Source organism: Hemiscyllium ocellatum, chromosome 7, assembly GCF_020745735.1.
Source record: "Hemiscyllium ocellatum isolate sHemOce1 chromosome 7, sHemOce1.pat.X.cur, whole genome shotgun sequence".
Taxonomy (NCBI): domain Eukaryota; kingdom Metazoa; phylum Chordata; class Chondrichthyes; order Orectolobiformes; family Hemiscylliidae; genus Hemiscyllium; species Hemiscyllium ocellatum.
In genome coordinates, this window is record NC_083407.1 from 58964148 (window position 1) to 58986758 (window position 22611).

The 22611-nt window shown below is 41.3% G+C and overlaps 1 protein-coding gene across 2 annotated transcripts in view; it reads right to left on the reverse strand.

Moving 5' to 3' along the window:
- galnt13 (UDP-N-acetyl-alpha-D-galactosamine:polypeptide N-acetylgalactosaminyltransferase 13) overlaps positions 1 to 22611 on the reverse strand; it is a 369837-nt gene that overhangs the window by 109544 nt on the left and 237682 nt on the right. For both annotated transcript variants that reach the window (XM_060827901.1, XM_060827900.1), the window contains exon 5: positions 8100 to 8270. In XM_060827901.1, the coding sequence (XP_060683884.1) occupies positions 8100 to 8270 (171 nt within the window). The remainder of the gene's footprint in view (positions 1 to 8099; positions 8271 to 22611) is intronic.

Sequence of the window (22611 nt, forward strand, 5' to 3'; positions counted from 1 at the left end):
TATGCAACCAGATATGGCTCCAAAGTTGTCTTTTGTCAACAATATTAAGGCACATTTATATAATGTATTTAACATAGCAAATAGTGGCAGTCATCTGGTAGTCCAGAACTTGAATATGGCTGTAAAAAGACACATTTTGTCAAAGCCTTTCAACTTTCAAATGATCAGTGCAAGACAAAAAGCTTTTTCAAAATGTACAGCTTTTCAACTATACTAAATGTTCCCAGATGATTTTTAAGAGCATATCAAACAGTATAACTTGCGGTCAGTTAGTAGTACTCTTGAAAGAGGTCAGAATTTTCTGGATTCAAATCCCACTCTTAGACTTGAGTAGATGATTGAGACTGACACTCCATTGTTAGACCGTCAGAGATGCTGTCCCATCAAAAAGACATTAAATGAAGTTCCTCTGAAGTGGATGTAAAAGATCCCACAGTACACTTCAAAGACAAGCAAGGAAGTTATCCCAGCTATTTGGTCCAATATTTATCCTTCAATCAGATCATCTAAAAAAAATGGTCATTTTTACATTGATATTTTTGGGAGCTTGCTGTGCACAAATTGTTTTGCTGGATTTTTAATATTTTAATAGTCACTGCACTACAATTAATTTTAGAACATCATGTGATTATGGAAGATGTTACTGCAAGTCAATGCTGGTTCAGCCAGAAAGCTAGAAACCCTTAATTATTAAAAAAGTGATATTTTTAATAGGGGTGACTAGATGAAAAAGTGATCTTTGTGATGCTTTTATAAGTTGTGAGCCAGTTATGTATAAGGAGATAACTTCAGAAAGTGGAGACCAGGTAGGTGAAAATTTAGTCATAAACAGCAAAGTAAGACTAAAAGACGTAGAAACAGAAATAAGCCATTCAGTCTATCGAGTCTGCTCTGTCATCTCATAAGAGCATAGCTGATTTGATTATCCAGAACCCCATTTTCCTACCTTAATCCTACAATCCTTGATTCTCCCAATCATTAAATATCTATATATCTCAGCCTTGAATATATTTAATGATCCAGCTCAAAGACTTGCTGTAATAAAGAATTCCACAGAATCACTACCCCCTGTGCACACATTTCTCCTCACTGTTGTGTAAATGGATGGCCCTTTATTCTGAAATCAAGCCCTCTGGTCTTAGATTCTCACACATTGAAATAAAAACCCTCAGCACTTGACCTTTCAAGTGCCCTAAGAATCTTGTATATATCAACATGGTCATCTCTCATTCTTTAAATCTCAGTGTGTTCAAACTCAGTTGACTCAATCTCTCCCAATAAGAAAATCCCTCCTTACTTGGAATCAACCTGATGAATCTTCTCTGAACTACAGCCAATGCCAGCTTACTTTTTCTTAGATAAGGGGACCAAAACTCTTTACAGTATTCTAAGTGTGGTCTGACTAATGCCTTGCATAGATTTAGCAAAACTTCCCCATTTTCATACTCCATTCCTATTAAAATAAAGGCTAACATTCCATTTGCCTTCCGTGTTATCCTCTGAAATTGGATGCTAGCTTTTTATGATTCATACACAAGAACTCCCAAATCTGTCTGTGCAGCAGCTTTCTGCAGTTTATCCCTATTTAATATTCAGTTTGTCCAGACTTCCTGCCAACATGCATAATCTCATATTTTCCCACATTCTATTTCATCTGCCAATTGTTTGCCCACTCAATCTATCTATATCACCTTATAGACCAATCACCTTCATGACATGTCCACTGTTTTTTTGTGTCAGCCACAAAATTGGCTGTACGTACATTCACATCCATCATTTACATCTGTATATATGTATGGCCCCGACATCCTGAAAATGCTTCCTTTATCCAAACTCTCTCTTTACTATTAATAAGCCAATCCACTATCTATGCCAATATAATACTCCAGTATGAGGGTGCTCTTATTAAGTAGCCTTTAGCGCGGTACCTATTTAAGTACCTTATGGAAATCCAAATGTATCACAACTTAGTCTCCTTTAGTTATTCTACTTCTACCTCCTCAACAAATTTGTTAGGTGTAAGTTCCTCTCCCTGAGACTAAGTTGTGATACATTTGGATTTCCATAAGGTACTTAAATAGGTACCACTCTAAAGGCCATTTAATAAGAGCTTTATTATATTATATATTTCTAAACACTCTGTCCTTTAAAAGAACCTTTAAGTTAGCCTTTACAATTTGTTGCAGTTTTAAAATGCTTTTACACTTTTCTCTCTCTAAATACCATGCCAAAATAGTTGCTCTGCAACACTGCCACATCCTTTTTATTTGCAAGGGTATGTCTGTCTTCTCCCAAACAACATTCCCCCTAAGCACAGACACTGGGAATTACCACACGTTCTGATCGATATGTTAATAAATGGCTTCTATTTCTAGAAGCCACTGGTGTGCAAAGACCTCAGAGGTCAGCGTAAAAATAAAGAGTGAACACTGCTCCTGAACACAAATGCCTTTCTACAGTCACTTATTATCAAAGTTAAGTTAATTTGTAGGTGATTGTTGTTTATCTCGTGACACATCAATAGCTAATGGTACATCAGGACTTTGTTAGTCTTATCAACAGGTTCTACTTCAATTCCTATCAAAACAAAATGCTGACCTCAGCGGTTACGCTAAGCCAACTGCAACTCTAAAGTGTCGTATCATTTTAGTCTTTTATGCTGAATACATTACGTAAATGCAAACTGTAGTTGCCATCCCTTTTCAGAAGGAAAGGGATGTACTCTGACATCAAATATTTATTTTTAAGTAGTAGGGAGCAGTTTTAGTGAGCAACTGAGAGGCCTTAGCTACAGTCTTCGGTGTTTATCTTTTACCAATTCTATTTCAGTGGGATAATTGTTTCAAACTGTAGCTCATTAAAGAGACCCTTAAAAGATACCAATTACTGCAACATGTTTGCCACTACAATATGCGATACTCCTGCAAGTACTGGCAGCAGATCAGGCTGGCTGGTTGTTCCTACTCAGTACCGAGCACTTGTTGAATTTTTTTTTCCCAGAGTTACTTAGTTGTGGAAAATCTATCCCAAACATACCATCTTCTGTCCTGCCTGTTGTGCTAATATTTTAACACAAAATATTCAGAGATCTGGACTCCTATTCTGCTTATTCAGAATTGAAGGCCTCCTTTAAATTAGAGCCACAGATCTCAATCACTTGACATTTTCATTCTGAACTTATTTGACAGTACTCTTGTGGAGGGACTTCCTCTTCACCGCAGTAGCCATAACAATGCTGGGCCTCCTTATTTGTTTACTTCTCTTCATACAATGTACAGAGTACAAGATTAAGGAGTTGATGATGAACTTATATAAGACACTGATTAGAGCTCAGCCAGATCTGGGGGCACATAACAGGAATGGAGAGAGCACATAAGAAGTTTACAAGAATGGCTCCAGGGATGAGACATTATGATTATTAGAAATAATTTGATATGTTTGTACATTTGCCTTAGAGAGATGAAGACTAAGAGGAGATTTGACATAAGTTTTCAAATTCATAGCATTCTGGACAAGTCGATAGGGAGAAACTGTTCCCACCCTAAACAGATTGTGAATCACAGCACATGAATTTTAAAGGTGCTGCTAGAGTTCAGATTTATCTGCAGCCATTTAGGAGGCTAACAAACATAATCGACAACACAGATGGAAGCAAGATTCCCTGACAAGTCCTATAATAGTGTCTTGATTCCCAACCAGCAAATTCAGCCTCCTGTTTGCAGAACAGTGCTTATGACACTGTACACTAGACTTTGACTTAGGTTAATTATATCTGATCTGACATTGGCACTCTATCAGTTCAGAGGATTCTCTTTTTCTCATCTGTTCCACAAACACACTTTATGCACAGGACAACTCGCCTAAACCAAAAGAACATTCAAGCTTGCTTCAATAGATCCATTTGTGGACAAAATTCCACAGAGATTTGTGGCAGACAAGATGCACTTGCTTAAATTGAAAACAGAAGCCATCAAAATAACAACTTTTACACTATATTCAGTCTCTGATTAGGTGCTCATATCAAGCATCCAGCATGTATGCATTCCGACGATATGCATCACCTAACCTTGATGAATCCAGGTTTTGGTATGTGTAGCAAGTTCTGTAGCATACTGGAACAAGGATGACTGAAATTCCAGATAGGCTAATTTCCGGTCCCCAGATTGGAGACACTGTGATGCATTTCCAATGGTCACTCCAAAGATCTTCCTCAGCTAAAAAAAGAAAGTAATTTGTTGGCTTATGTATTAGGCAAAGCAATCAATTCCCCTGGCTCTAGTTAAATAGAGATGGCCTCCCAGCAGCTGCTCGCCAAGAAATATTTTACAAGACCAGTAAAAGAGCTGTGACCAGACAATGCAGGTCTCTGCAGGGCAAAATATGTTATTGGAGGGATTTCTGCTAAGATTTCTGCTTTCTCTTATTTTGTCCTTAACTTCAACCGACCCCCAGTCTCTTGCACTCCTCAGCAGTGACCACCTCTCATGGTGGCGCAGCTGAGACATTAAAGCTGTCAGTTTTCTGATTGGGCCAGCAAGCCTGCCATGCACATTTTATTGGCAAGCCCACAGACAGCCAATTGGGCCAAAGAGACCTGACTTCTGTCAAGGGTGGGATTAGAACTACTTTTTAACTCCATTGTTGGTGTTCGAATTCCCTCATAATAGTAGTCCAATGCATTCAGCTGGACGTTGCCCTGTGAATTTGAACTGTTCAAGTGGCTTTTTAATGAACCTGTGATTGGCTTATTATCAATAGTCATGGATATAGTCTTGGTGGAAAGGGCAAACCAGTGGTAGGATTTGACAATTTGAGAAATTTTAAAAGCTTCAGGCAATTAAAAGGAAATGTCACAATAGGATTACTAAAAGTTTCAAATGCTTTCAGAATGCCAGTACATCTGTAACATTCCTGGTCACAACATAAAACATTAAACTTATGAAAGGTTCATCACAGTTGAGCTTCGGAATAAATGCCATAAATGTGAAAGTGAATTGCATTCTGATACTACAAAAGGTTTACCTTGCTTTCCAGGAGAAGTACTCCTGCAGGCCAGTATGCACCTAGTCCACAGGACATTCTCAAATTATACAGATGCATGTTGACGTGTCCTTGTGTGCATCCAAAAACACTGAATTGGTACAATTTTGAGGTCAAGCAAGGACACTAGGATTCCAAATTTGGGGAATACAGGTCATGCCAGTACCTGTGTTGTCCAGTTCTGAGAAAGGAAGCATACAAGAGTAAAATGGGCCCGTAGTCCTGATTATTTAATGGAACAGGTGTGCTGATTGCAGCTGAACTTATTTTTTGTAACTCTTTACAAGGGAAAGTGTGTGTAAGTACTCTGAAATGTTTTTGGAAGTGTTTGATGCATTTGCCAGAATGTGGTGGTGCATGCTCCCAGGGATGGGACTAGTTGACCAGAAGATGGAGTGCAGCAACAAGCATGGAGGAGCCAGTATCTGGCCTCTGGCCAACAGCACAGAAGGAATATCAAACAGAGTCTGCAGAGGAGGCAAGCTCAGCACATTGCCCCATGTTAAGTTAAAGCTGGACTCCTCTATGATCCTTGCACAATGAGCCTATGATTGGCTTATTATCAAAAAGCCAGACAGTGGACCAACTCATAGACCAGGTAATGGACAGCTTTTTGGTACATAAATCCACAAGATATCAAGAGATAGGAAAAGGACCAGCCCATATGACCAATTGAGCTTACTCAATCATTCAATACAGTTATGGTTAATCTTGGGTTTCAGCTCCACTTTTATTTCCGGTCCCCATATTCCTTGAATTACTGATGAAGGGAAAAGAAACCTTTCTGTCCCAGCCTTAAGTGTAGCCAGCATGGGAGCATTCATAATCCCTTCAGCGATGATGGAGTGCTTATCCCAGAAAATTCCTTGTCTGATTGTCTTCTGCAGCAGTTTGTGTATTCTAGTATCTTCACCCAAGCCTGACTTCAGCTATCTTGGTTGATTCAGTTTTTTCAATATTGTGCTATTGCAGTCTTTCCTTTCTTTTGAGGTTCCTTTCTCTTGACATCTGACTGTTCTTCACAAACACAGAATGGTTAGTTGTGTAGCCGGTAGGCTGCATTGGAAGAAGGTTTATGGTTACACCATCAGCAGCTTGCTCATTATACCAGATAGTAGGAACATAACCAGATATATGGCTGGAACATACTATTATTCTGAATGTTCTCATCAATTTGTAATGTAGAGCTCCCTCAAAGTGGCCCGATGATTTGAGGGATAATCTCTGATTGAGAGATAAAGATATCTTTGTCTCTTATTGGTTTTGCTCTGTTCCCATCTGCTGAATGCTAACTTGTCCTGCAAGAGAAATGGAGGAATGTCAGTAATTCTGCATCACATTTGCATGACACGCTTGTCAAATCTGAGCTGCTGAAGGTACATGAAGACAGTGAGAAGTGGGTGTGAGCATGGTTGATGTCTGAAAGTGAAATTGAATATCAGGGATTTCTGTTATATGCACTGAGGGCGGGTCAGATAGGTTGTGGTTCGATTAGCAGAAGAAGTTAGTGATGTGCTGGTTATGTGAAGATGTGATCAGTGATGCAGATCATCCGCATATTGTCATCAGATTTCTTGCAGCACTACTGCCATCCCCTCCCATCCTTTCTCTGGGGGCGAGGAGGGAGTTACCTTCCTGGCCATCTACTCCATTGCCTTATTCTGACTGTACTTGAGGATCTCCTGGGGACCATGGTGTCTCTCCTCATGTCCACCTGTACCACCAGAATGTGCAAGCATTTCCAATGCTGCAATTATTTTTATGCAGCTTTGCTTTGAAGAACAGTCTTGCTTTAAGAGAGAGCAAAGACATTTGTACTTACTCATCTGCATAAATCATGTGCAGTGTTGAGAGCTCACCAGCAGTATTGAAAAGAGTGCAATATTAGAGGTGTAGGGACACTTGTCAAGAGCATTCAGGTGATGCAGATTGCAAAATGTTTTGCCTTATCCATCTTGATCTGAATGGGTGCGATACTGCAAAACACAACTGCTGCATCAAAACTTGGCATCAAAGGCGTTTCTTCCCCTTATAATCACTGACAATCTATTAAAGCTTGGTACATACATTATCACTTCTCCAAGAAACATTCTGCTTAGATCATGCTTTCTAACAGCGTTCTTTCTCGAAAACAGAAAGCACAATATTTATCATTTTTAACAGTTGTTAAAGCTTTTAAACTATCTCAAAGGACACCACAGCTGTTTGGGGCTAGAAGACTGACATGCAGATAAAACAGATACAAACAAAACTCAAGCAGCATGAAACTACTGGCAAATGACAATGCAATTAGGCACCTATCCCCTGCTAGCAGTTGCAGTGAAGGAATGGGACATGTGATGGTTTGTGACACTCCAATGCCAAGGCACAACTGTGATTCGTAGTCATTGTGATTTGTATTTCGTCTGTATTGGTGCTTCCACGTTTTATGATCATATACAGGTTAAACAATTTGCCAACACATTAATAACTTTGGTTACAAGTCCTTTAAATCTGTTTTTCTTCAACATATATATTTAATTTGGTTAGGCTCTCCTCATAACTTTGAGAAGTCCCTGCATCTTCTTTGGAATACTTCTGAGATGGGCAATAAATGTGACCAGCCAATAATGCCAATATCTCACAAGTGAATAAAATAAAACCTCCATTCAGTATCAAGTTTAATGTCAATGTTTTATGCTGATATCAGAGTACTCAGAAATGCACTTCATTTTCTAAATGTTGGTTTATTTATGAGTTACAATAAAACATGTTGATTTAAATAATCTTGAAATATTCCATTATTTGATTTGTCTTGTGATAAACATCTCACTGACATTAAACCTTCAACCAATTAGCAAGAATTATGGAATTTCTTTCTTGGTCTTATACCGATTCAGAGTCTATAAGTTTACATACCCTTTCTCAAGTCATACTTCAAATATTATTCTTATATATTGTATATCCAGTGAAACTATTCCTTATCTCAGCACTTCTAACTTCATATCTAAGTATCTTTATAAATGCTTGTGAATTTTATAGTTAGAGTGGAAACAGCCTCATCCTTCTCCAGTACTCACCTAACAGATATGGTTCTGTCCCCTTTTCTGCGGTCCATTTCTCTCTGAGGGACAGGATACCAGCGGAAGTTCAATTTCCAGTTAAAGCCACCATATGTCATATCCGACCCAGCCATGTATTCAAACGTATCATCACTAATTACATCTATAATTGGGCAAACCACAGCATTTCTGCATAAGAAAAGAAACTATTATTAAAAGCAAAGATTTCAAAACGCCACACTTTATTTAGCCCTTTGATAACATGGTCCAACTCTCAATAATTCACCATTTAGTAGATTGCAATCATGTATTAATCAGAGTCCTGAAGACTGTGGCTTAACATTCACTCCAGACCAGAGCCTATAATCCAGGCTGACACTCCAGTGTAGTACTAAGGGAGTGTCACACCAATGTCTGTGCTATACTTCTAATGAGATGTTAAACTAAGGCTCCACCTATCTTTCCAATGGATGCAAATGATCCCTTATACTATATCAAGTCAGTTTGCTCCGGTGGTTTGGCCAATATTTACACCTGAAAAACTCAAGTGATTTAGTTATTATTATGCTGTTATTTCTGTGCCTTGCTGTGCATCATCTGCATTGCTTAATTACAAAAGTGAGCAGGTTTCAAAGGACTTCATTGACTGTCGGATGATTAGGTATATCCTGAGGCTTTTACATACATGGACGTTCTTTCTATCTGATATGTAACAGTAATATGATTACAAACTATTTATAAACATTATCATTCATAAATATACAGTACTTAAAACATTAATACGCAACAGCAAAACTTGAGACATGTAGGTCTCACACTTAACAACATGACACACGTAGAATCCTTGTAAATAAAAGAGCAACAATACCACCAAGATGAATATTAATTAATTGCTTGGTAGGACAGAATGCAAATTTTGTCAAAAGTTGAAGCTTTTTGTTGTGTATTCATCAGGTCAAGAACATAGAAACAAATTTAAAAAGGGCATCAATTTATAGGGTGTAAACTGTTTGGACCTCATTGGCATGGAGATGAGAACTAAGTCAAGCTTAGTTCTCAGATCGAGCATGTGGATTTTGATTGGTTAGGATGTAGCCTTGGGAATGCAGGTGAGTTTGGCAGCTTCCATGACCCTTTTTATCTTCATGAAAATGGTGCAACATATGTACAAATTCCTCTTGCCTAAAGAAAACACGGTCTGTGTATCCCAGTGGCACATACAGTAAAAAAAATTTATAACACTGAAGTTTATGTTTTAAATTATTTTTAACAAAACAATACTTTCCTGAGGCTTTCTAGCACAGGCTGGTTGAGTATGATTATCATGCTGTGCACTGTGAAGGGTCAATGAGGTGTATTGTTTGATACGGTCAGTCAGTCGTTGGAATGTCCTATCATGTCTTAACTGGGAAAAATGAGCTGATAATGATACCCCACTTTTTCAAAATCATCACAAAATATATTAAAATTCAATGATACCACAAAGATGATCATTCATTCTCATGAGCCTCAACAGGTCCCTTCAGCTTCCCACACATCTTCAAACATTTTCAATTAACTTGTCCCACTTTATTGCAATGTAAACACTGAGATAACTTAAGGTTGATGGAAACACTTTGTGTTTATGAAAAAGATGTTGCTTTCTGGATCAGCTCATAACATTTAAGTATTTAGATGTCTGCTCGTGATGCCAGGGCATACAAGGTAATAAGCCCAGTACCTCAAATGGGATTAGAACATTTAGGAGTTTGTTATTGACCAGCACAGACCTGATGGGCCAAAGGGCCTTTCTCTGTGCTTTGACCTCAATGACTCAATCACCACCCATTACTGCTGCCAGTCTAGCAGTTGCAACCCTCTGGTCTTCAACATGATGTCATGTATTACAAAAAGCAGTAAGGTTTTACATTTTTCCAAGAGAATAATTTCTCTGGGAGATTCAAACATAGTATTTACTCCTGATACCTGCATCCACTTCTCAAAAGTATTTTGCTTTACCCTTTCAAATGCGATATATGTTTGCCCAGGTTGTTTCCTGAATTTCAAAGCTTTCTGTTATGCTTCAGGAACTAAATTATACATATCAGAATGGCATTTTTAAAAAAAAGTCATAATCATTAGAAACGTCATTTGATAGTGACGCATTAACTCTATGTCCTTTGTCTTTCAACTTGCTTTGCATCAGCAATGTCCAGTTTTCCTTTGGTTGATTTCTTTGTCTCTCTATTTACTTGAATGGCAAAGAGTGCATCACTTTCCTCATACCTCATTCTGTTGGTATGTGAAGTCCCTTTCTCATTGCATTATTTGACACTGGCATTCTCTATCACTCTCTCCTTTTCTCCCTCTTGAAATTCTTGTTATTTTTCTTTCTCTTCTCTGAAATTCATGTTCAATTTTTCTCATCTCGATCTCCTGCTTTCTAAATTCTCTTTCTAGCTCAAGCTGTCTCAATTCTTTTTCATATTCAAGCTGCATGAGCTGTAATTGAATCCTTGCTAACTCAAGTGACTCGCCACTCTGTAAACCTAATCCCTCCTGTATTTCCACCATTCCCACATGCTTGGCCAATATTTCAATTAATTCTGCTTCTTAGCTCTGGCAGGCAATTCCATTTCAAATTTATTTGCCAATTCCAGCAGGCTAGGTTTTTGTTACAATCTGCAAATCCATCAGGAATACCTGTTGCAACTGCATGATGATTTTAGCTGTTTGTTTCTAATGATCTCTTATTTTAATATGAAAAATCTGGCATATGTTCTTTTACTCATACCATCTACACTAACTCTACACCCAATCTTACTTTATCATTAAAAAAGTTTAACAGCAAATCTAAAACGTTTGCCATGACTTAAATGGGGAAAAGTGCACCAATAATTCTGCCCTGTTGTTCTGCAAACTGTTAGAAAATCTATAAATGTACAAAACCGCAATGAGACCACCAAAATGAACAATGTGTCTGACTGAGTGTTACTCAAGGTGGAGGTAATTCACATCACATTTTTTCAGTAACTATTTATTGTAACAAGAGCAGGAAAAATCACTCATCCACCAATATGCATTTAGACTTACACACTTCAAACACCAAAATAAATAATCGCATTTAATACAGACAAAAGATGAACGGTTCAACAAATAAAATGTGGGTGGTAAACAAATATAGACATTTCTTGATGTCAAACCTCCAGATCACAAGGTGGGAAGTTATTTTCTCAGTCCTTTTATCAATGATGACACACTTATCTGTATTGCTCTGTATTGATTCTGCACATGAAATGCCCAAATGGTGGTGAATTTTTGCAAATTGCTATAAATCCATTTTCTATATACTTCTGACATTGCTAGATTGTTGACTTATGTACCATTCAAAGAAACTGTTGACATTTGCACTAAGTCAACATACGATGACAATCTACATGCAGTACTGGCACTTGGAGATGTGTTCATTAAGTTCTGTTTCAATGATATCATGTATGTCCAAATAGACATGGGATCCCTTCCACACCCAATTCTTGATAATGTCTTCATTGGTCACCATGAGAAGCACCATGAGTCTTCAGTGGAATGGTTACTAACCTTCTACCCTTTGCACTTCCAACGTGTTGGGGACATAACTGTAATATTTAAATTTGTAGCACCAAAGTTTTTTTTTTACAGATAATAAACTTCATCCTGCTCTCAAATGTATCACAGAAATGAAACATTCAAGCAAGCTCCCTTTTCTCGATGTCTTATTTCAGAAATCTGTCACTTGGCTCTTATTAAAATACACTGAAAGCCAACATTCAATGGTCTATTTACATGTTGTGATTCCCATGTGCTACAAGATCAATCTTACTGACAACTTAGTATTTAAAGCCTGCTTATCATGTAACCTTGTTGTTAATAGGACTTGACAGGGTATATTAAAATTATCCTGTGTAATATCGGCTACTCTGATTATCACTCACTGTATATCACAAAAACTCATTAAAAGGACATTGTCCACCACTTTGGCCCTGAGTGGTACCCAGTCTTCTTCAGGTGATCCTTGACGGGGAAAGTGTCTCAAAAATGAGAACAACTGAAGCTGGCTGTTTCACAAGTCACCAAGCCATAAATCCATGAGTGGTTTTCTCCCACTATCAGGATGCTGCCATCAAGCCCAGAAGACTGCCTGCCACACGAATAATTAATGTAATATACAAATTGTAGCCATGGTGAAATAGAAGTATGGAACAGAGGAGGAACAGATATGCCAGTAAGCCCCGGAGCAGCAAGAAACTTCAGTAGCTGCCAAACAGCCTCCCATGAAGACAACTCAGGATGCATGACAAGTACAGGAGGCCCATTCTGTATCATTATTAATACTATTTCCTCCAGATGCGTGAGGTGCAGTGTCACCACAGACAATGGATGTTCTGGGACATGGTCCACAGAATGTGTCCAGTGGGAGCTGCAACATGAAGGAGTGGCTGTCAAGGTGATAGCTTTGCTGATCTTTTATGTAAATTACTACTTCTAAAGATGCACTGGAGACCTGGGTGGGACCATACCACCCTCAACCCATTAATGTATCACAGCTGCTACCAATGTAATTTGTGCCAGATCATACCCATTGATTTGTTTCTATATGGTGAGCCCAGTGCGGCAACTGAGGCAAAAGGCTTTGCTAAGATAACTGGCTTCCATAAGTTTAGGGAACTGTACACATGTTGTACTCTAAGTGCCATTTCATAATGCAGCTGACTTCTTCAACAGAAAAGGATCTCAATCCAAGGATTCCAATATACAAGTCATCTGTAATCATCAGCGTTATAACTTAAGAGGTCTGCACTTTAAATCTTGGAAGCTGACATGACGCTTATACATTTTAGAGTTTTCAGGTTTCTGTTTGTTTTGAGGGGCAGACACCTTAAAAGAATAATGATTAGGAGACCAGGGTCATTCTCTGCTACCATAGCTGACGGCACCATAGTGTAACACCCAGATTTAGGTCTTGTCTAAAAGCAATGAAGCTTTTTCGTCGACCAGAATCACTGTGAAGAAGGCAGAAGGCCAGCTGAAGAATCCTATGCATGGATTAGCAGTACACCTATAGCAGTGTGTGCCGAGTAACTCTAACTTGCTGTATTATGCAAAACTGGAGCAGGCATAGAGAGGACATGATGGACTCTGAAGATCTGGGAGAATGAAAGTAGTCTTCTGAGGAGGAACAGGCAACACTGAGCAAGAGGAACTTCACCTTAAGCATGATAGAGCAATGCAGCATCGGATGAAACAAATTAGATGAAATTTAATTGACATCAGTTCCAATAGATGTGAGCTGGAAAGACTGGAGTCTGTTGACTGTAAATTTGTTGCTGCTTAAATGGCAGTCTGTTCTAAGTTGTGATGATGCAAAAGACAGGTAACCTGTGTAGCTTGGTTCTTAAAATTGTAATACATTTACAAATGTATTTCGCAGGAAGCTCCAAAGCACTGATGATGTCGCCTAGCCAGGGGACGAAACGTTTGCAACAAAAACTTCCAGCTCGGCAAACAGAACCACAACAACATTTACAAATGTGCATTTCCATTTACAATAAAGTGTCAGTAATGCCTCCGAGGTACCTTCAGAAGTATTTCTTTTTGGTGCCACTACATGTACTGTGAAGGGCAACCCCTGGCTGGCAGTACTTGGCCTGGTACACAGTGAGCTGAGCATTAACAATGATGCTGGTTCCAGAAATCCCAGGCAGTCCCACTAATAATGAATACAACGCTGCTGGTGAGAGAGCAGATCGCACAAGTAGGACACCATAGAAGTGGGTGCATAGCTAATGAGGTGAGTTGCTGAGAAAAGCGTGAGATAACTCACTGGAACTCACTGGCAGAAAGCCTCCATGAAACTCACCAAAATTGACATCCAGGCAATTTCTGGTATATTTCAGCCCATTGACACAAATTATAAAAACTGAGGCCCCTGCACAGATAGCAGCCAATAAAAATCAGTCAGCATCCACCCTCAGAATGGTTGATGGGTTCTTGAATTAGCACTGTGGCTATGATTTACTTTTTATGAAAACGTACACTCTTTACAAAATGAACGGCAGTCAATAATTACATTTACTGAAAGTAACTGTGTTCAATATAGAGTTAAGTTTGATTGAAATGACATAATGGTGCACACACTGATATAATAGACCCATATGTTGTCTGCAATGTGCAACCAAACCTTAACCTTAAAAATAAAAATGAAATTAACATGATAAATCACCAGTGTTCAGAAACACAGATGGTTGCATTATTTTGGTCAAAACACGCAAGTTAATGAGTTTGTGCAGATACCAATTATGGGAAAATTCAAATTTTAACGTGATTTTGCATCAAATTATAATGACTTATTAAACATCTATTTACTCAAACAGAAAGCTCCCATAATTAAAATATAACTAAAAGAAAACTGAAATAATAACAGCAAAGCCAAATAAGGAAATATAATATCATTGTTAGAGTTAGAAGCAGCAAGTGTTTCTTATTTTAAAACTCTAGCATCATATAATTAATGACAGCTTGGAGATTTCTCTTGGGTAATTTAAGCATAATTTCACAGAAATCAGCATAAAACAACATAACACATGACTTCAAATACAAATTATCTCCAGTACAATTTGTTCTCTTCCACCTTTTGGGTTAGTTTTAAAAAGATTGTACTAGGTGCAAATCATTCCTAAAAACATTGGCCAAGCCCCACAATGAGTGAGACACCAATTCTACTCATTGCACTCATTTGCAGGCCTTAGCGATGCATCAAACGTCATGCTGCATCTTTAGACAAAAGGGGATGAGTCGTACATTTTTGTCTAAGTTTCATTGAGTGTTTAATGGAGGTATTTCTGCCGTGAGACACAGCAAGTTTCCTCAATGTATCTTACCAAATTTGCCTGATTAATGACCTACATTCTCCTGTGGTGTCCATCATGTTTGATTCTGGTCCTAACTTAATACACACCATTCCCAGAATGACTTGTCACTCAACAGTTATCCACTGAAAGATATGCTCCTCCTCTACCCATCTTTAAAAAGTCACTGCCTCTGGACAACTACTGATTTCAGAAGCTGCCCAGCTCAGTCAAGGACAGAATCTGATCATATGGAAAAGGGCAACATGACGCATCAATTCTCTGACAGACAACTGGAAGTTCTGATCAAGGGGTGGTGCAGAGGAGGGCAGTCTTCTTCCGAGAGGAATGGATGAAGAGACCACACCACTAGCCCCTAGCAGCCTGAATCAAGGTCTCCATCTGAGTCAGTGCTATATTCACAGTCTGGAGCAATGGTCAGCAGTCTGTGCCAATAAAAATGGCCAATATAACTGCCACCTTACACCCACTCTATTTCTGCTACTGTATTCTCCTCCCTTACAAGGGTCATGCTCTGCCCACCATACTACTGTCTGTAACATCTTCCCTCACTTGTTCTCACCTCCCAAACAACCAACCCTGTGTGGCCTCAGTGCTGCCTCACTATCTCAGAGCACTCAGCACTTCTCACTTCATCTTCCCAAGCTGCACCGGCACTAACAGTTGTGCCACACATTTTCACCTCTGAATTCTTCCTTTTATTTCATTCCAGGAGAAACTCGTAACAGGGAAGAAACAGCCCGAATGGATGGAGGAGTGCCTGGCCCCTGAGGAGAGAATCCAGGCCCTCAGAGTAAACCAGAACCATTCCTTTTGGGGAAGTTGAGACATTCATGACTCATGAAACAAGTAAGTATCACTCTTCATTGCACACACCTCTCACATTAACTCCAAGGTCAATGTTACACATTGCAGGCCTAATTGACTTTACTCTTCTCTAAATACAGCCAACATGTCTACTACCATCGTAGTGAAACAGTCTATTCTTCCAGAAGCCACCTCCTTGACCTCTGAGGATATCAGAAACGAGGTTGCCTACTGCACCCACAACCAGCTTAAATACAACCACCTCACTGGGAATGTTAGAGTGTGTGGGAAATCAATCTGGTGAGCACCTCTGTGACAGCTCCACAGCTGGATCAAGAAGAAAAATCCAAGGCCTCTGGCAGTCAGCGGGCTGCTGAAGACCAGGTAAAAACAATGACTGCAGATGCTGGAAACCAGATTCTGGATTAGAGTGGTGCTGGAAAAGTACAGTAGTTCAGGCAGCATCTGAGGAGCAGGAAAGGGTGTCTGAAGGGTGGAGAGATAAATAAGAGGAGGGTGGGGGTGAGGAGAAAGTAGCATAGAGTACAATAGGTGAGTGGGGGTGGAGATGAAGCTGATAGGTCAGACAGGAGGGTGGAGTAGATAGGTGAAAAGGAAGATAGGCAGGTAGGATAAGTCATGGGGACAGTGCTGAGCTGGAAGTTTGGAACTGGGGTGAGGTGGGGGAAGGGGAAATGAGGAAACTGTTGAAGTCCACATTGATGCCCTGAGGTTGAAGTGTTCTGAGGCGGAAAATGACGCGTTCTTCCTCCAGGCATCGGGTGGTGAGGGAGCGGCGGTGAAAGAGGCCCAGAACCTCCATGTGCTCTCCTGAGTGGGAGGGAGAGTTGAAATGTTGGGCCACAGGGCGGTGTGGTTGATTGGGGTGGGTGTCCCGGAGATGTTCCCTAAAGCGTTCTGCTAGGAGGCATCCAGTCTCCCCAATGTAGAGGAGACGGCAACGGATACAATTAATGATATTGGTGGATGTGCAGGTAAAACTTTGATGGATGTGAAAGGCTCCTTTAGGGCCTTGAATGGAGGTGAGTCAGGTAGTGTGGGCGCAGGTTTTGCAATTTCTGTGGTGGCAGGGGAAAGTGCCAAGACAGGAGGGTGGGTTGTAGGGGGGTGTGGACCTGACCAGGTAGTCACAGAGGGAACGGTCTTTGCGGAAGGTGGAAAGGGGTGGGGAGGGAAATATATCCCTGGTGGTGGGGTCTGTTTGGAGGTGGCAGAAACGTCAGCGGATGATTTAGTTTATGCGAAGGTTGGTAGGGTGGAAGGGGAGCACCAGGGCATTCTGTCCTTGTTATGTTTGGAGGGGTGTGGTCTGAGGGCAGAGGTGCGGGATGTGGACGAGATGCGTTGGAGGGCATCTTTAATCACGTGGGAAGGGAAATTGCGGTCTCTAAAGAAGGAGGCCATCTGGTGTGTTCTGTGGTGGAACTGGTCCTCCTGGGAGCAGATACGGTGGAAGCGGAGGAATTGGGAATACGGGATGGCATTTTTGCAGGAGGTGGGATGGGAAGAGGTGGGAGTCGGTGGGTTTGTAAAAAATGTTGGTGTCAAGTTGGTCGCCATCAATGGAGATGGAGAGGTCCAGGAAGGGGAGGGAGGTGTCAGAGACGGTCCAGGTAAATTTAAGGTCAGGGTGGAATGTGTTGGTGAAGTTGATGAATTGCTCAACCTCCTCGTGGGAGCATGAGGTGGCGCCAATGCAGTCATCAATGAAGTGGAGGAATAGGTGGGGAGTGGTGCCAGTGTAATTACGGAAGATGGACTGTTCTGGAGACCAGGCCCAGAAAGGAGCAAACTCAGTATTGTCAGCAACCAGGGACATCATCCACACCTACAGGGAGGAACAGGAGCAACATGTAGATATACCCTTCCACTGACACTCTCATTCGTTTGGCCGAACTGGTCCTCACCCTTAACAAATTCTCCTTCAAATCCTCCCACTTCCTCCAGACCAAAGGGGTATCTATGGGCACACTTATGGGCCACAGCTATGCCTGTCTCTTTGTTGGCAATGTAGAACAGTTGATGTTCCGTAATTACACCGGCATCACTCCCCACCTCTTCCTCCGCTACATTGATGACTGCATTGGCGCCATCTCGTGCTCCCGCGAGGAGGTTGAGCAATTCATCAACTTCACCAACACATTCCACCCTGACCTTAAATTTACGTGGATCATCTCTGACACATCCCTCCCCTTCCTGGACCTCTCCATCTCCATTAATGACGACCGACTTGACACTGACATTTTTTACAAACCCAACGACTCTCACAGCTGCCTGGATTACACCACTTCCCACCCTACCTCTTGCAAAAATGCCATCCCGGATTCCCAATTCCTCCGCCTCCGCCGTATCTGCTCCCAGGAGGACCAGTTCCACCACGGAACACACCAGATGGTCTCCTTCTTTAGAGACCGCAATTTCCCTTCCCACGTGATTAAAAATGCCCTCCAACGCATCTCGCCCACATCCCACACCTCCGCCTTCAGACCCCACCCCTCCAACCGTAACAAGGACAGAATGCCCCTGGTGCTCACCTCCTACCCTACAAACCTTCGCATAAACCAAATCATCCACCGACATTTCCGCCACCTCCAAAAAGACCCCACCACCAGGGATATATTTCCCTCCACACCCCTTTCCACCTTCCGCAAAGACCGTTCCCTCCATGATTACCTGATCAGGTCAACGGCCCCCTTCAACCCACCCTCCTATCTTGGCACTTTCCCCTGCCACCGCAGGAACTGTAAAACCTGCACCCACACCTCCCCACTCACCTCTATCCAAGGCCCTAAAGTAGCCTTCCACATCCATCAAAGTTTTACTTGCACATCCACTAATATCATTTATTGTATCCGTTGCTCCCGATGCGGTCTCCTCTACATTGGGGAGACTGGGCGCCTCCTAGCAGAGCACTTTAGGGAACATCTCTGGGACACCCATACCAATCAACCACACCGTCCTGTGGCCCAACATTTCAACTCCCCCTCCCACTCTGCCGGGGACATGGAGGTCCTGGGCCTCTTTCACCGCCGCTCCCTCACCAGCAGACGTCTGGAGGAAGAACACCTCATCTTTCGCCTCGGAACACTTCAACCCCAGGGCATCAATATGGACTTCAACAGTTTCCTCATTTCCCCTTCCCCCACTTCACCCTAGTTCCAAACTTCCAGCTCAACACTGTCCCCATGACTTGTCCAGACTTGTCCTACCTGCCTATCTCCTTTTCCACTACCCACTCTACCCTCTCCTCCTGACCTATCACCTTCATCCCCTCCCCCACTCACCCGTTGTACTCTATGCTACTTTCTCCCCACCCCCACCCTCCTCTAGCTTATCTCTCCACGCTTCCGGCTCACTGCCTTTATTCCTGATGAAGGACTTTTGCCCAAAACGTTGATTTTGCTGCTCCTCAGATGCTGCCTGAACTGCTGTGCTCTTCCAGCACCACTAATCCAGAATCTGGTTTCCAGCATTTGCATTCATTGTTTTTACCATATAAATATATAGGACACATTGGCCCTTGTTGCCCAGAAACTACAGCAGTGCAGCGAATTTTGTGACCATCTGGCTGCCACCATTCAAAACGTGATGGCTGAAGAAGATCCAAGTCCAGCTCATTCAGTCTGGAAAGACAACACACCTTCACTCCAACTCCCAGCCACTGGAGGTGTGACAATGGGAATGAGACAGGGAACCTGAAATACACTCCAGGAGCCCTATGCTCTCAACTGCTCACTTGTGCCACAAGGCACCAGCTGGTGGAGGAACCACACACAGTCCCTCAGATCCTACGGAATGAGAAAGGTACAAAGACCAGTAAAGGATCACAAAACAGCTTATAAGAGCTACTAAAAGGATTGTGAAAGGAAACTTGCCAAGGACAGCAAAATCAAATAAAGAAATTTTATAGGTATATAAAGGGAAAACAAGTAGTCAGGAGCAATGTTAACCCACTAAAGACTGAAAGTGAGGATACTGCAATGACGATGGGGAAATGGCAGACATGTTGAGTAATATTCCACCTCAGTATTTACAGTAGAGGAGGAGAATAACTTGCTGAAAGTCACAAGGAAATTAATAGTGGATCAGGAACAGGGACTGAATAAAACATCATAATGGGGAAATTAATGGAATTAGAGAGTGACAAATCTCCTGGACCTGATAGTTTCCATCCAAAAGTGTTACAGGAATTAGGAAAGCACATTGTAGCTGACCTCATTTTAATCTTTCAGAGTTCTCCAGATACAGGAGTCATCCTACGGGATTGAAAAATTGCATGTCACTCTTTATTTTAAAGGGTGGAAGTGGATAACCAGGGAATGACAGACCAGTTGGTCTAACATCTGCAGTGGAGGAATTATTGGGAGCTTATAATCAAGGATGAGGTAACATAAAACTTTGAGAATTTTCAGTTAATCAGGGAGAGATTGTATGAAGTCATGGCAAGTAGGTCATGCCTGACAAACCTCATTGAATGTTTGAAGAGGTGACTATGGTAATATACAGGGAATGTCTAGGGATGTTTTGAATATGGACTGCCAGAAGGCATTTGATAAAGTACCACATAAGAAACTGTTAAAGAACATAGAAGCCATGGAATTGAGGGCAAATTAGTGACATGACTAGGAGACTGGTCGAGTGGCAGCTGACAGAAAATAGGAAGAATGGGCATTTGATAGGAATGTGACCAGTGGTAGCACAGAAGGGTCTGTGTCAGGTCCTCAATTGTTTACATTCTTCATTAACTATTTGGATAATGGCATAGAAAGTCATATATCCAATTTGCTGATGTCACAAAGTTAGACAGCACTTTAGATAGTGTAGATGATAGGATAAAAATATGAAGGCAGATCGATAGATAAGAGAATAGGCAAAAATATGGCTGAATTCGATGGTTAGGTTATCCATTTTAAACTGGAAAAGGATATAGTATTTTCTGGATGGTATGAAGTTAAATATGGTGGATGTCTAAAGAGATTTGGAGTGGAGAAGCAAAGATCTTTAAAACATTACAAACAGGTGCAGAAAATAATCAAGAAAGCTAATGGAATTCAAGGCTTAATATCAAATGGACTGAAAGGATGCAGAAGTTATGCTGTAAGTGTACAAAAGAGTCAATAAAGTGTGAAGCTGGGAAAAGCACAGCAAGTCAAGCAACATAAGAGGAGCAGGCCTGAAGAAAGGTTCCGCTCTGAAACATTGACTTCCCCATCCTCTGATACTGCTTGACCTGCTGTGCTTTCTCCAGCTCCACACTTATATGACTCTGAATTTCCACCATCTGCAAGTATACAAAACCCGAGTTAGACACCACATGGAGTACCGTGAGCTGATCTGGGCACCACACCTTAGGAAGGATACGCTGGCATTGGAGGAAGCACAACATTGCTTTACAAGAATGATACCTGGATTCCAGGGGTTAAGTTAGGAGGAGCAATTACACAAATTATGTCTATTTTATCAAGAATTTAGGAAGTGAAGGAGTGATCTGATCCAAGCCTTTAAGATATTAATAGGAAAAGAAAGGATAGATAAAAGATTAATAATTTCCATTGGTTGGAAATTCTAAAACTAGAGGGCATTGTCGGAAGATTAGGGCCAGTCCGTTCAGGAGAGACGTTAATAACTACACGCACAAAGGGTGGGAGATTTTTGGAACACTGTTCCACAAATGGCAGTGGATAGAGGATCACATGTTAAATTTACCTTGCTCAGATTTAAAATTTTGCTGAACAAAGGTATTGTGAAGTATGGGTCACAGATCAGCAACGACCTCACTGAATAGTGGAACAGGGTCAAGGGGCTGAATGGCCTATTCCTAGTTCTATGTTCCCATGTCTCCACTCAGAACACTCCAAGGGTGGTCAGGCTAACCAACTTCTCCTGACTGCTCCACTCTAGCCTCAGAGGTTAAAGCTGAAGTGGGTCAATTTGCATCAGTAACAGGGTTTCCGGCATTCTGGGCTGTCCAGCCACAAAAGCCCCAAGGACCACACCTCCAAAGCCAACAGGTTCCACTGATGAGCATGCTCTCTCCATCAGCTGTGGAATGACCCTGCCTGTGGCACTAAAACAGAATGGTAGAAGGGAACAGGGGAGCAAAGACAAAGAAGGCGATTTACTGGCCATATTGGACGCATAGTTGACAATGCACTGCATGTGATATTGCACTTTCTTAGAAATGTCATTGATTTCACTTACATGTCTTTGATTATACATCTGTTTGCGTAGCCCAAAATGTAATTTTTACAACATGAAGCATGACTTCATGACCACAGATGATGTACAATTGATAGACATATGCTGCATCATATGGAAGGAAAAGGGGCAAGGCATTTACAGAGCTGCCAATACATTTGTTCCTCCTCATACAAAGTCTCTCTTCTTTCATGGCCCCCTATATCCATTGGCGGAGGAATGTGGTCATAACGAGTTTCTTCTTCATTATGCAGTTTCAACCTCTAGCACAATTTGTTTTTAGATTAGATTATTTACAGTGTGGAAACAGGCCCTTCGGCCAAACAAGTCCACACCGACCCTTCGAAGATCAACCCACCTAGACCCATTCCCCTACATTTATCTCTTCACTTAACACTACAGGCAATTTAGCCTGGCCAATTCACCTAATCTGCACATTTTTGGACTGTGGGAGGAAACCGGAACACCTGGAGGAAACCCACACAGGCACAGGGAAAATGTGCAAACTCCACATAGGCAGTTGCCTGAGGCGGGAATTGAACCCGGGTCTCTGGCACTGTGAGGCATCAGTTATAACCATTGAGCCACCATGTCGCCAGTGGAAGGTGACAGTGAGCATG